Raw genomic sequence first — 14,476 nt, forward strand, 5'->3', positions numbered from 1 at the left:
GTGGATAGTAGGGGAATGAAAAGGTCGGAGGACGCGCACCGCCGCCCCTCGCGGGCTCGCTGCGCTCGCCACGCTTCGGGTTGGCGTCTATCGTGGGGTGACGACGGGGACATCTATAATGTGAAATGGGTCATATTGGCCCATTTCACATTTTTCACATTTTTTCACGATTTCAATGTTAAAAAATATTTTAACATTGAAGCCTATGGAAAAATCGGGGGCATCGCGTCGGGACCAATGTAAATGGTCCCGACCGACGCGATGCCCCCGATATTTTACCTTTCCCGACACGATTTCAATGTTAAAATATTTTTTAACATTGAAGCCTATGGAAATATCGGGGGCATCGCGTCGGTCGCATCGGGACCAATGTTAATGGTCCCGACCGACGCGATGCCCCCGATATTGTGTCCTAGCCGGCAAAATGGACCTGATTTCAAAGGAAATCGGGTCCATCGTATGGATCGTGTACCTTAACTTAAAGGTACACGATCCATAAGATTGTGGCCGTGCTAGGAAACAAGTACCGGGAAAACTAAATACCAAAAATTTAGAAAAACAAAAACATGACGTGGTTAAGTGCCCACGACGCAAAGCATAATGTGTCAGGGGCACATAGCTCTGATCTAAGCTAAAACAATAAATACAATCTTGTTTATGTGAAGAAGTTATTATTTAGCAGAGCCAGTAGTATTTACGTCACTCTCTGTAGAGTCTATAACTTACAAGAGTATCAGATGTATGGTCTGTGTCTGGTTCCTCCTCAGTCCCATTATTCTATGACATCAAAATAACATAACAAAAGCAGCTTCTGAGGTAATGCATTGCTAAGTGACATATTTTATGTGCATCAACATGTATATTTTCTAAGTAACTATGGCTGGGTTCATAGTGTGTCTGCTACGATAGAATTCATTAGACACATTTCTGATAAAATACTATGTTTTATGGCCTCTATTACTTTCCATAATTACTCTGCCCCAGATGGAGCTTGTTTTGTAGCTCTCTGTAGTTTGATGTGGTTTCCCAGCTATTGGCTTACTTCGGAATTAACTATATAACAAAAAAATCTATTGCTTAGCAAGTATATCTTATTCAGCATGGAGAAGTGTTTGTTTGGCATTTATTATGCTACCTATGTAGTGCCATATATTATGGGGAGACATGTCTATGCTGCAGGAAGTAACCACTGCTGTTTTTGGACTAGGTCCACCATCATTATCAAGCGCATACATTAGCTATATGAAGCTGAGAGATTTTTCAGCGTAATGTTGAGTACTTATTGGAAATGCCTTTCTGTAGTCTGCTACAAATTAACTGGTTAACTGATTAAAAATACCTTTCAACGTGAGCTATATTGAGCTATACAGTTTTCCTACCATGGATGCACAAATAATATTTTATTATATTTCATGCATTTATTACAGACCAGGGAGTCAGAACAATTAAAGTACCAAGTAGTAGAGAAGTCATAACCTGTTTTCAATTAACTAAAACCATCTACAGTATGTATTTTTATGACAGAGAATATTAATGATTTCAATGTTGTGAGCCACCAACAATCACTGTGGGCGAGATGTACTAAGCCTTGAAAAGTGATACAATGGAGAGTGATAAATCACCAACCAATCAGCTCCTGCCTGTAATTTTTCAAATACACCCTGTGACATGGAAGTTAGGTGCTGATTGGCTGGTTGTTCATCACTCTCCATTTTGATCACTTTTCAAGTTAGTGCATCTGGCCCTGAATGAGAGTTTATTTGGGGTGAGCAATCTTACAATAGGGACATTAAATATATGTATAGAAAGTGCATATTATTTATTATTATTATTATTATTATTATTTATTAACAGTTTCTTATTTAGCGCATACATATTCCGCAGCGCTTTACAGAGAATATTTGAACTTTCACATCAGTCCCTGCCCCAGTGGAGCTTACAGTCTATATTCCCTACCTAGGGTTAATGTTGTTGGAAGCCAATTAACCTACCAGTAGGTTTTTGTATTGTGGGAGGAAACCAGAGTACTCGGAATAAACCCACCAAGCATGGGGAGAATATAAAAACTCTGCACAGTTAGGGTCATGGTGGGATTTGAACCCGTGACCTCAGCGCTGTGAGGCAGTAATGCTAACCATTACACTGTCCGTGCTGCCCATATGCATATGTGCAGATTAAGGTACACCACAAGGACACGTGCAGAATCAGATACATCACAAGTACACATGTGCAGAATCAGATACATCACAAGTACACATGTGCAGAATTAGATACATCACAAGTACACATGTACAGCATCAGATACATCACAAGTACACATGTGCAGAATTAGATACATCACAAGTACACATGTGCAGCATCAGATACATCACAAGTACACATGGACAGAATCAGATACATCACATGTACACATGTGCAGAATCAGATACATCACAAGTACACATGTGCAGAATCAGATACATCACAAGTAAACATGTGTAGAAGCAGATACATCACTCCACATCTCTAATATGGTTACTCTCAACGATCCCAAACCCCACTGAATAATTTCTATTTATCATATAGTATACTATTTAAATGATTCAATCTTATTTCAACTCGTGATTCAGTGTTTACAATATACAGTATAAGCAATTATTTACCAACATATAAATAAGAAAAAGAAGAGCAATGGGAAAAGTCAGAATGATACATCATTTCCCCATGTGCAGCTTTTTCCTATCCATTTAGGGCCTTATTCTGGTTTGAATGCAACACCGATATTATGCAGTTGAGTGATTGTCAACCAACTGCACATGTGTTGCCCTTGTAACCATGCATGCGCCAAAATCACAAGTGATTGACAGGAAGAGACTGTTTGGTCGGCAAAGATGCAGAAATTAATCGTTTCCGGCATACTGTACAGCATGTCAGCATATATACAGTACAGTATGTGATCTTGTATGCAGATAATGTGACGGTTGATTATTGGAAGCTGTCTGACCAAGGCTGCATTTTTGTACAAATATGCAGGAATCTGTGAGGCTGCCATTGTGCTCCTTAGTTTTCACACACAGCTGTGTCATGAGCATATTATCGCATGGAAGCTGCATAGAAAATTGCAGCTGCGTCTGCATTAGTGACTGCATTGGAATCAAACCCTAAGTTCTGACTGCAAACACATACAGTGCCTGTGTCACATGTAACAGCACTCTCCTAAGTGCCTATTGGAAGTAGTTCACTTGCAAGTTTATCCAAATGGCAATACAAACTCCTCCTTGCTGCTGAATGTGCACACACGGAGGCACCTACTTTTAGCCTATGTGCACACTTAAATATATATTAGTGCGTCATTGTACATATAATGTTTCCAACTGCATTGCCACGCTGGCAACACTTCCATAACACGCTCACTGAATGGACCATTTTTGCTCAAGTAGCCACTGCCCAGGATCGACCAATCACTTGACTAAAAAAAGAACTATAGCAATGTGTATTGCTTTAAAATGCTGCTAAAAACATTTTTGATATATACAGAATTTACCATGTGCAAATGACAAGCAGAGAACAGAAGATTCTAAAAACTTTGACTAGTGGAATCACTACAGCTTCTATGTCAGTGATTTGTCCAAACAAAACACTTCCAGGACAACACAGGATTTATCCTATTAGTAGTTTCATGGTTGTGTTTTACACTGCACATGAAACATAGATAGGCATTATCCAATTGGGATCACATGGACAAAGTGACATTAGGAGGAAGGTGCTGAAGTGTAGATAATAGATCTCCATGCTAGACCAGGCATAGTTACTGTATGTGTGTTATTGGTAAACTCTGCAGGAACATAAATGACATTGTAACTTTTATGTATTATTGTGTATCATGTTTGTTAAATTCTTCCACAATAGTCACCTATTATTTTACTCTTTAGGTTGGAGGTCACACTATGTTACCGATTCGTTGGATGCCCCCTGAGAGTATCATGTATAGAAAATTTACAACGGAAAGTGATGTATGGAGCCTAGGAGTGGTGCTATGGGAAATTTTCACCTATGGAAAGCAACCGTGGTACCAGCTATCAAACAATGAGGTTTGTGTAGATTAAATCTTTATCACTACATTGCTATGATCATCCGTATGTATTACGCATCACATTTTTTTTATTAACGCTGTATGCATTTAGATTTGTGACTAATGTGCTTGATTCCTGTTTGTAATTAAATTAAAAAAAGTAGGCAACTGGTGCTGCACTGCAGGTGGGGCAGATGCAATGTGCACAGAGCGATTTAGATCCAGATATGATATGTTCAAACTGAAATCTAAATTGCAGTGTAAAAATAAAGCTAACATTTGTGGGCTACATGCAAAAGCAGCCAGTATTTATTTACCCTGCAAAAATCTAAATATATTTGCTTCCATTGAGTTGTGACAAAGGGCCTGATTCAGACCTGTTTGCTGCGTTGGGCCACCCGTCTGAACACCCTAGCATGGGAGGGGATGTGTACACAAACACATCCCCTCGCATGCGGCCCAACGGAGGAAAAAATGCTGGGTGTTTCCATTGCCCAGCGCCATTCCCGCCCCTGTCCCTCCCTCCCCGCTGTGAACGGCCTGGCGAGTAAGTAACTCGATGCGGATGTTCGCAGTCGTGGTTTGCACATGTGCACAAATGCGCATGCACAAACCGCAACCATCGGGGCAGGGCCACATTCGGATCAATGCTTTTGATCCAGAATCAGCCCCAAAGGTTGTTCTTTATTTGTGGTATGAGGGCTTCTGGGTTTATGAGCCTGGAGTGAACAAAGACACACTAAGCCCCAGGCAGTGGGCCCCCCATGGGGTTTCCCCTGTGCCCCTATAGGCCTGTCAAATCCTGTGGCCTTGTACTGTACATTACTATGGGGAATTTTCTACATTGCATTCCTGTTATCAATCTTGTACAGTATCATGCATGGACTAGCAGTATTTACTGTATATATTTATCAAGAGTCCCAGGCCATGCACTTGCTAATGGTTAGCCTTTGTACTGACTGAGGTATGTAGATATTGGACTGATTCTGGTGAGTCTGTCTAATATTTGAAAGCACCAATCATTTAAAGGCAAAAACCAGGGTTTTAAAACATTTGGTAGACTCACCGGAATCACACTGATGTCTGCATTTCTCAGGCTATTACTTTTCCCTTTATGAATGTCATTGGTGAAGTAAGGGAAGTAAGGCCCACTTAAAAAAAATGGTTTTGGTTGGACGATGCAACTGTTTGACTGCTAGGTCCATGGCAGGATGGGGACCAGGAGTATCATATCATGTCATCACACCCTTTTGTAATGGTTTGCCATAATTGTTGGTACAGTAGTAGTGGGTAAGAGCCCACATAAAGTGATCAAACAGATTTCACTGCACCAAAAAGGTGGTGGTTGTGGGAATGACGCTTCCTCTCCTGGGACTAAATGGGAAAGTGAGTGATTAATTTTTAAATACAGTAAAGCAGTAAAACTCTTGTTGGGGAAAATGTTTCATTATTCAATAATGTATTTTATTACCTGTTACAGTAATATACTGTACTAACAATAACCTATTGTATAAATGAACTCAAATTAAATTTAAAGCCATGCAGAATGACTTAATGAATTAAGTCTCACAAATTTCCTGAAAATACATGTTGAAAATACAGAAGGAATGTGTTTATTTTTTATTTATCTTGTGATGTATCTATCTTGTGATGAGTCTTCTACGGTGGATAGTAGACATTGTATTAACCATAGACTAATCTACAGTAGCATCAAGGAGATAAAACACAGATAGTGGTTGATAGCACATTTGAAGCACCATGGCGCTTATTCTGATTGAGTCGGATGGCTCTGAATGTGGACGGACGGCCGATGGTTGGTGTTTGCACATGTGCAGAGGAGTATCTGTGCATGTGCGAATGCCTCACACGTCCGAACACGGCGTGAAGTCCGTGCAGAAAATGATTGTACGGAACCATCCGAGCAGGAGGTGGAGAGGGGCATGAAGGGCTTATTTTGCTCATTACCATATGCGTACGCCCCGCGTTTCATGGCATTCCCATGAAAACGCTGGGTGTATTTATGGTAATCTGGCCGTGATGCGCGTTTGGGGGGCAGACATATGATAGAGCCGGATGCCAGCTGCCCGCCCATATCCCTGCTTTTGCACTGAGAAATGCCCGAGTGGTCTGGAGCACTCGGTGCTGCCTGACCACTCGGTCCAGCATTCGATGGTCGGCGACCATTGAATGATGGGGGAGGTTCCCACAGATGGATGAGGTGTTCACATGAAAAATCCACTCGCGGTCCGTTCGGTCAGCGTCTTACCACCTTCGGACGGTGTAAGGGATCCGTACGGAAGGCGGGGCTAAGAACACTTGGTTCCTGTCCGAAAATATGCATCCGTCCGATTCAACTAGAATAAGGGCCCATGTGACAGATGCTAGATCATTCTATTAATCCAGAAGTTATGCTCTCCGTCACTACATCTTAGAAAATGTAGCTTGATAATATGTATTGCTGATTCGACATATTTTATTTTGGCTAACTGTAATCTAAATGGTTCCTATTCAGATGGCTGAATTTATTTCATACTTCATAAATGATAACATGTTAATATATGTTCCTTCTAGGTAATCGAGTGCATAACTCAAGGCCGAGTCTTGCAACGACCACGCACTTGTCCGAAGGAAGTCTATGACCTTATGTTGGGCTGCTGGCAGAGGGAGCCGCACATGAGACTGAACATCAAAGAAATCCACATTCTCCTTCAGAACTTGTCCAAGGCATCCCCTGTATACCTTGACATTCTCGGCTAGATGTTCATGGCGTTACCTATATGGGCTTGATGAATGAATGTGGTGAACGGCCGCTGAACTCTATGAAATGTGTTATAACCTCTGACAGTATTATTAACAAAGATGCTGACAAGCTATCAAAGGGCAAGCAACACAGACTTCTCCACCTGTACAATACACAGTATTGATATTTGCCATTAATAGGTTGTATCTTTTTATCTTGAGCCTAAATCTTCTTTAACTTCTTCTTTTCCTCTCCAATCTACAGTATGTTTGGTTGTCTCTCACTGTACCTCCTTCTCCATGCTTATGCCTTTATGTAACTCAGCATACATAGACAAAGGCCTTAAAACCTTATCTGTTAATCAGCAGGCACGCATGTCTGTCCGCCACATCTAACAATGCCTTCTTGTATTCCTGCCTTCGATGTGGATGAAAAAAGGGAAAAAATATTGTATGACACAAACTTAATGACTCCTACTGTACATACCTATAGACTTTCTATTGACTGACGCTCACCTCTACGTTGTTGGCTATGTGCACTAATGAAAAACGATTTCTGGACATCATGATTAAGTGTGCAGACAAGAGTTTGCAGACGTAAGGAGACATGTCGATGGAGCCAAGTTTAATCATCTACCTAGAACAACCAGAAGATTCACAGTCAATGCATTGTATTCTGAAGAGAATAAATCCACCCTGCTTTGTGCGTTGCTAGTCCTTTACCACCATATAGCTCATGGTAGAAAGAAATATGTTGTCACTTATAGCAACCTGCCATAGCTGTGTTCATCTTGTGCAGTAAAACCAGAAACACACTAAATCACTCATTTAAATGACTGAGATCATCACAGTGTGATGTTGAATTTAACTGATAGCGTCCAACAGACAATCTCTCTCATTCACCAGTTTACAAAGCCCTTCTGTACAGCTTAAACAAGCTAAGAGCGCACGTGATGAGTGCAGGCTGCGAGCTGTAACATGCTTGGGTTGTTTCGTATGGAGATGGACAGGTGTGATATGAGAAGCTTAACACATGTCATTTATTGTTGATAAGTAACGACCTCAGATGAGTTTTGCTGCTTGTATTCTGTTCTGGTAACAGAGTCAGTAGGTAATGTCACAACCAAAAGCTGTTTACGGTTGTTTGGCTACCCTGATTTATTTTTATTTATTTTTTCATCATCTGTGGACTCTGTATTGAAGTTTATATTTCTCTATATTACACTGTAAAAACAAAATGTGGCAGCCTATCTACAATGTATGTGATCTTAAACTCGGAGGCAGCGCATGCTTATATATGTTACCGGCATGATGTGTCCAATGCAAAGATATTGAAAGTTGTTCCCAAACACATATACAGTACAGGCAAAAAAAAAAAAAACTGTATCACAGTCACATGTAGTGTAGAAATCTGTCCTTCTAGAGAACCGCTAACTCCCTGCTGTAACGCCAGGCAATCTGGAGAGCTCCGTCACTGAGGAATGTAGTAGCACAGTAACAGAACGGACCATTTGTATAGGTACGTGTAAATAAACGCAGTATGTTGACTTAAAACTGGTGACTGTAAAATATATTTGAGATTTAACAAAAAGGTATATGGGTATTAGCCTCTGAAAATGGGGCTAATATTAACAAGGAACTGAATCACATTTTGGGGTCTACTATTGATTGTAACACATCTCTATCAAGGTGTTAAAACACATTATAAAAGTGAAATAATGATAATTGTACAGATGTGATTGTGCTGTTGCTTTGGTATGTTGTTCTTCAACTCTTTATTTAATACGTATAGTTTTCCACACCCATTTGCAGTAAAGAAGAAAAACTTCAAGCGTGTGCCTATTTGCCTAGTTAAGATGGCCGCCTAGAACAGGTGAAATGTACTGCTTGTGGGATGAAGAAATCTGAGGTGTCTATGTGAATGTCTGACATTCTCGAGCACTTGCCTATAAAACAGTTCTACTGCAATAGTTCAGTTTTTCTCTGTATTTAAATCTCAGCTCTGATATTGAGATGTACTGGATACATACATCGGGGCTATAAAAAACCTATGCCTCTAAATGCTAAACTCCAGTTTGTCTCAAATTAATGTAGGTTCTGAATCAATGTCTCTTATTCTTACACAAAATGGGTAATGTTTAATAATGTGATATCAGGAGCAATCATATGCTTTAACCCAAGGCAACCAATCAGAAATCAACTTTCAGACGTCCTGTATAATCAGACTAATGATAGTAGATTAATTGCAGCGGGTTAGAGCATGTGTTCTTGCAATGTTGTATTTAAGAAGTCCCATTTGTCTATTAAGTTTTAATGAGCAATGCATCCTGGGGAATGTATGTAGTTTGAATAATAAAACTAAGATGATGCATTTATATATTTCTACTTGTTATCACTATTACAGGGTACTGGGTGTGTGTCATAAAAAGTGCATTGGTCCGATACGAACAGGGATGGGCATTTGTGACAAAGTTGCTTCTGAAGCACATTTCCTGTGGGGGTTGGTCAGTTAAATATGGATTGAGGATCATGGGAAATGCAGTTCGGTCTTGTTTATTGCATATATCTTATGTAAAAGATTATCCTGTGTCAATCATACCATTTTAAAATGGACCAAACTAGCTTTATTGAGATAAATAAAGGAAGCAAAAACAGATATCAATGTCTCAAACCATTTATGCAGCAATGTAGTTTATCAGTCTTTTCAATAACTATTTCATCTTTAAAAGAATCTACAGTATGTCATGCCCACATAGCTTTGTAGGCTATTAAGACACCTGCATTTGTATTGCATGTTACTACAGAGACAAGGAATAACACATTTAAACCTTTACTGGATTAATATATGTTTAATACGAGTATGTCTAGATGCATTTACAATTGTGATCAAACAGTTTTTCTTTAAAAAAAAATAGATTGGTTCCAATCACATGTGGAAATACTTCTTAACAACATCTTATTGTGTTTCCAATAGTCACATCTAGTTCCATTGTAAGCTTTCAACTGATTGTTACTGTGCACTAAAATGGAAGAACAGGAACTACAGTATTTATGCACTGTAGTGCAACACAGGTTAAAAACATTAAGGAAAATGTGAAACAAATATACAGTAATGAGGCAGAGAGGAGATGCATGTGCAACTGATGAGGACTGCGCTGAATTATTTGCATCATATGACCCCCACCCAATGTGACAAAATTCCACACATCACATCATATTGGCCCAGCCCCTTCCTCCTGGACCTGCAATCCCCATTCTGCCCACTTCACTATGACAGAAAGACGGACTCCTGAATATGTTGGATTTCCTGAAGCATCTAGGTTGACTTACCATACTATGGGGAAAATAAGAAGAAATGGCTATGAACATAGGCGTGCGCAGCACATTTCATAAGGTGGTGCACCATGAAAGGGGTTAATCTGCCTATTTCAGTTTTAATCTTGTAATTACTCTGTGTAGCAGTACATGCAAATAAAGCAGGGTTGCCTACTTTTAAAGTTTACTCTTGGGGAGGAGACTGTCAGCAGCACTTCAGGGGCGGGGCCTGATGTAGACGTCATCCAGCCCCCCCCCCCCCCCCCAGTACTGCAAATCCCGCAATCCGCAGGTCTTCGAGGAGGGGGTGGGGCTAAATGACGCTATTTGCACCTTTAGCCCCACCCCCTGAAAAATCCGTGAATCATGGGATATCAACGCTGCTGCAGGAGAGATCGGGGGGGGGGGGGTTTGGCCGCCAGTATCTGGGAAGGTTGCCCACCTTTCCAGGGGGCCGGGAGGGGGACCAAGTTTTTTCGGGAGCCTCACGGCCATTCCGGGAGGGTAGGCAATCCTGAAATAAAGTCAAAAACATACTGTATATGGATGACACAAGTATGTAGTGATATGACAATGCAAAACACACATAATTGAGTCATGAGTGTTTCTTTTAATGGAATACAGTTCTAAAAAGCAAAAGTTTTTGGTAAAACATATTGCTGTATTGCTAGCGGCATGCAGGTGTTCATAAGGGTGTGCACAGCATTGGGGTGTGCCTGTGCACCCCCAACACTCAACGTACGCATGCCTATAGCTATGAATATGCCTATTCATGACCTTCAGATGTAAGCTTTGTGGAGCCTTTACAACTGCGTACAATGTTGCAGTCGCAGGCTGAGACATGCCCCCGAAACAATCACAATACACTTGGATTTGCCTCTAGCATTCCCCCTCCAATTACCGACCCAAATGCTCACTGATTGTTATTCATCCTGCAATGAAATAATACAATTCTCACCTCGACCGCTGTTGGTAAGCAAACTTTACATGGGTGCAGTCGAGAACAAACAAGAAAAAATCCTTCAAATCCGCAACTGTCTACAGTATATTGCTTTTATTTTGCGTCCACCTCCGACTCAGAACCTATATCCCACAAACAGCTCTTTTACTTAAGATAAAATATAAAAGCAAATTCCACTATTTACTTTCCTTTGCCATTGTGAGATCTGCCAGACTTATTACCAAATATGAAAATGATAATGCTAAAATGAACTTTAAAAATCCCTATGTGTATAATTTGGATGTTCTGTATATTTTTTTTTTATAAATTAAGCAAAGTAACTATAGAAATATGCTTAAGACATGTTCATTTAATGATGCTGAAGTACATGCTAAAGCAGGTTATTAATGCTGTCAAGATACCACATTAAAGAACTAAAAACTGTCGAAGCATAAAGTTTGTTTCTTTGTCACTGTATTCTCCTTACAAACATGATATATTTCAGGACTGCAAAGTAGTCATGATGTTAGTAACAGACAGACATACAGGTGCAGCAAAAGTTATCCTAAATAAGTTCTGCTTATTTGACCATCTGAAGTATTTTCCTATAGTGTCCCACCCACCTTTAGATCTGGTCAATTTATTTTGTTACCCGACATTATGGGCCTGATTTGCTCACAGAGTGGTTGTACAAGCCCGATTTACTACCTTATGCTATTGTGAGAATCCTTAGGGAAAGTGAAAAAAAAAAAAGTTTATCAGGAGTGTTGGAAGACTTATCCTGATTCCTGGGCACTGCATGGTGTTTTTCTTTTTTTTGTCCAGGGTTTTATCAGATGTTTGTTGTAGCGTTCACCAAAAGCTGATCCCATGGCTTTAGCAAGGTACATGTAAGGAAAATCAGGAGAAAGCGTACAGGACCGTAAGCAGAATATATTTTATATAATAAAAAAGCTCACATACATAAAAGCAATGAAATCACAGCTTGCCAGCATTAATGTTATTGGTAACAGCGAGCCCTCCATCCACCTCTCAAAGCCGTTCAGCCTCTAGGCGCCATGGGTAGGAGATCCTGGAGACCACACACAAGGATGATGTCACTGTTGAACACGCTCAATGCATTTCATCATTGGATTAGACTTAGTGTAGTACTGGTGAAATGTAAGATACCACACACATGTCCAGGATGATCTAAATAGTGGTAAACTGGTCACCTCCAGATACCTACCATCATGCATTTCACCATCAATGCAAAGAGCCACCTTCCTGTAAAGCAGTGATTTTCAACCTTTTTACCTTGCGGCACACTAAATAAGATTTTAAAATTGCCAAGGCACACCATGAGATCCCCACATGGCAAAACACATTGGCCCCCACAGTCAAAAAACAAACCTATTGCCCCCCCATCTAAAAAACAATCACACTGGTCCCCACAGGTAACACAAATAAAGTACATTGGCTCTTTAAATGAAAAGAAGAGACCAGTAAATAACACTTGAACTGGTGGTGGCTGTAAACTAGTTTGGGCATCTCTAGATTTGGAGGCACACTTGAGAACAGCTCAAGGCACACTAGTGTGCCACGGCACAGTGGTTGAAAAACACTGCTGTAAAGTATATAGCGCTCAGACATGATTTATAGTTCACCCTATAAGTTAAGACTTACATATATTCTTATTTAAGAACAGTGATGGTATGTTCATAAAAAATGTCTATCTTTTATACTTACACCAATGGCATGTGTACATACATATGAAATTGGTGACGCAATGAGTAGTTCTCCCAGTAAGAGCCGTCCTTCGTGATGGCTGCCAGTTCCTGGACTGCATGTGGAGCAGGATATCTCTACAGCATTGATCAGATCCTTCTACAGCATTGATACATTAAAAGTCCATATGCTTTGATACGGTAATGCCCGCTTTTGTATTGGAAACATGACAGGACTGTGTATTGGCAGTTTTCCCAATAGTACATGCTGTTTAATGTGATTTTTTTTGTTATTTGCTTTCCTTCCTGCCTCAGTCATCATGCATTTCACCATCAATGCATCAAAGGACTTAACCTGATATGTACTAATATTTTTTATTTTCTGTTTTCTTCTGTAATATCATACTTTCCAACTGTCCTTATCTTCGCAGTACAGTCAATTTTTGGGGGACTGTCCACCTGTCCCACCAAGTTGGCAGTTTGGAAGCTCTTTTCTTGGCAAATATGGGTCTGGGTATGGCACGATAGTGATGAAAATGGGAGCATGGCTCCCCCAAAGCCATGCCCCTTTCCTGAGGCCACACCTCCTTTCCAGTTGCTGGCACAGCTTCACCACACAGAATTCCCAGTTTTTGGAGTATGTTGGGAGGCATTTAGATATGTACCATGTTGAGTGCTAAGTTTGGTCAATTTGATTTTGAGGAAAGGGGGATAAAGAAAATGGAGGAGGGGGGGGTTAGAAAAGAGAAAGATCTGGAGATTGAAATACTTTGGCTTTGAAATACTCAAAGCCATAATGTACAGTAATAAGCTTGTGAAGCAGATAAAGGTTATGCAGACAATTCATTGAATAATAGTTACTGGGACTGTGTATTTAAGGATGAATTATGTGTATGGCTAATGATAGCGCTAGATTCCAGTTGATATATGTCCTGAATCTCCTCTCAGAGTTCCGGTAGCTAAGAGTGGACGATTTTCTCTTTACTAGTGCATAACATTTTCCAGCATTTGTATGATTGTCTCTTTACGTCTTTGGCATTTGGCATGAGTCAATAAGTGGAAGCATAAGCAACATCAATCTCTGACATTTTATTGACTAAGTTTATTATGTCTTACCAGAATTTCTGGTTCTTTGGTTGAGGCCTTAGAATGATAGTATTATAGATAGGCTGTGGTTAGGTTCAGTGTTAGGTATAGGTTGTGGTTAGCGTTATTGTTGGAGATAGGCTGTGGTTAGTGTTAGAGATAGGCTGTGGTACGGTTTAGTGTTAGGGATAGGTTGTGGTTAGCGTTATTGTTGGAGATAGGTTGTGGGTAGTGTTAGAGATAGGCTGTGGTACGGTTTAGTGTTAGGGATAGGTTGTGGTTAGCGTTATTGTTGGAGATAGGCTGTGTTTAGTGTTAGAGATAGGCTGTGGTACGGTTTAGTGTTATGGATAGGTTGTGGTTAGCGTTATTGTTGGAGATAGGCTGTGGTTAGAGTTAGAGATAGGCTGTGGTACGGTTTAGTGTTAGGGATAGGTTGTGGTTAGCGTTATTGTTGGAGATAGGTTGTGGTTAGTGTTAGAGATAGGCTGTGGTACAGTTTAGTGTTAGGGATAGGTCGTGGTTAGCGTTATTGTTGGAGATAGGCTGTGGTTAGTGTTAGAGATAGGCTGTGGTACGGTTTAGTGTTAGGGATAGGTTGTGGTTAGCGTTATTGTTGGAGATAGGCTGTGGTTAGTT

At 40.4% G+C, this 14,476-nt stretch overlaps 1 protein-coding gene across 3 annotated transcripts in view; it reads left to right on the plus strand.

The window, feature by feature from the left end:
- Positions 1-11,489, plus strand: part of NTRK2 (neurotrophic receptor tyrosine kinase 2) — a 234,705-nt gene extending 223,216 nt beyond the window's left edge. For all 3 annotated transcript variants that reach the window (XM_083186343.1, XM_083186332.1, XM_083186338.1), the window contains 2 exons: positions 3,912-4,070; positions 6,623-11,489. In XM_083186343.1, coding sequence (XP_083042469.1) covers positions 3,912-4,070; positions 6,623-6,808 — 345 coding nt within the window. In that variant the 3' untranslated portion in view covers positions 6,809-11,489. The remainder of the gene's footprint in view (positions 1-3,911; positions 4,071-6,622) is intronic.
- Positions 11,490-14,476: the final 2,987 nt, after the last annotated feature.

This window comes from Crinia signifera, chromosome 1 (assembly GCF_055691185.1).
Source record: "Crinia signifera chromosome 1, ASM5569118v1, whole genome shotgun sequence".
Taxonomy (NCBI): Eukaryota; Metazoa; Chordata; class Amphibia; order Anura; family Myobatrachidae; genus Crinia; species Crinia signifera.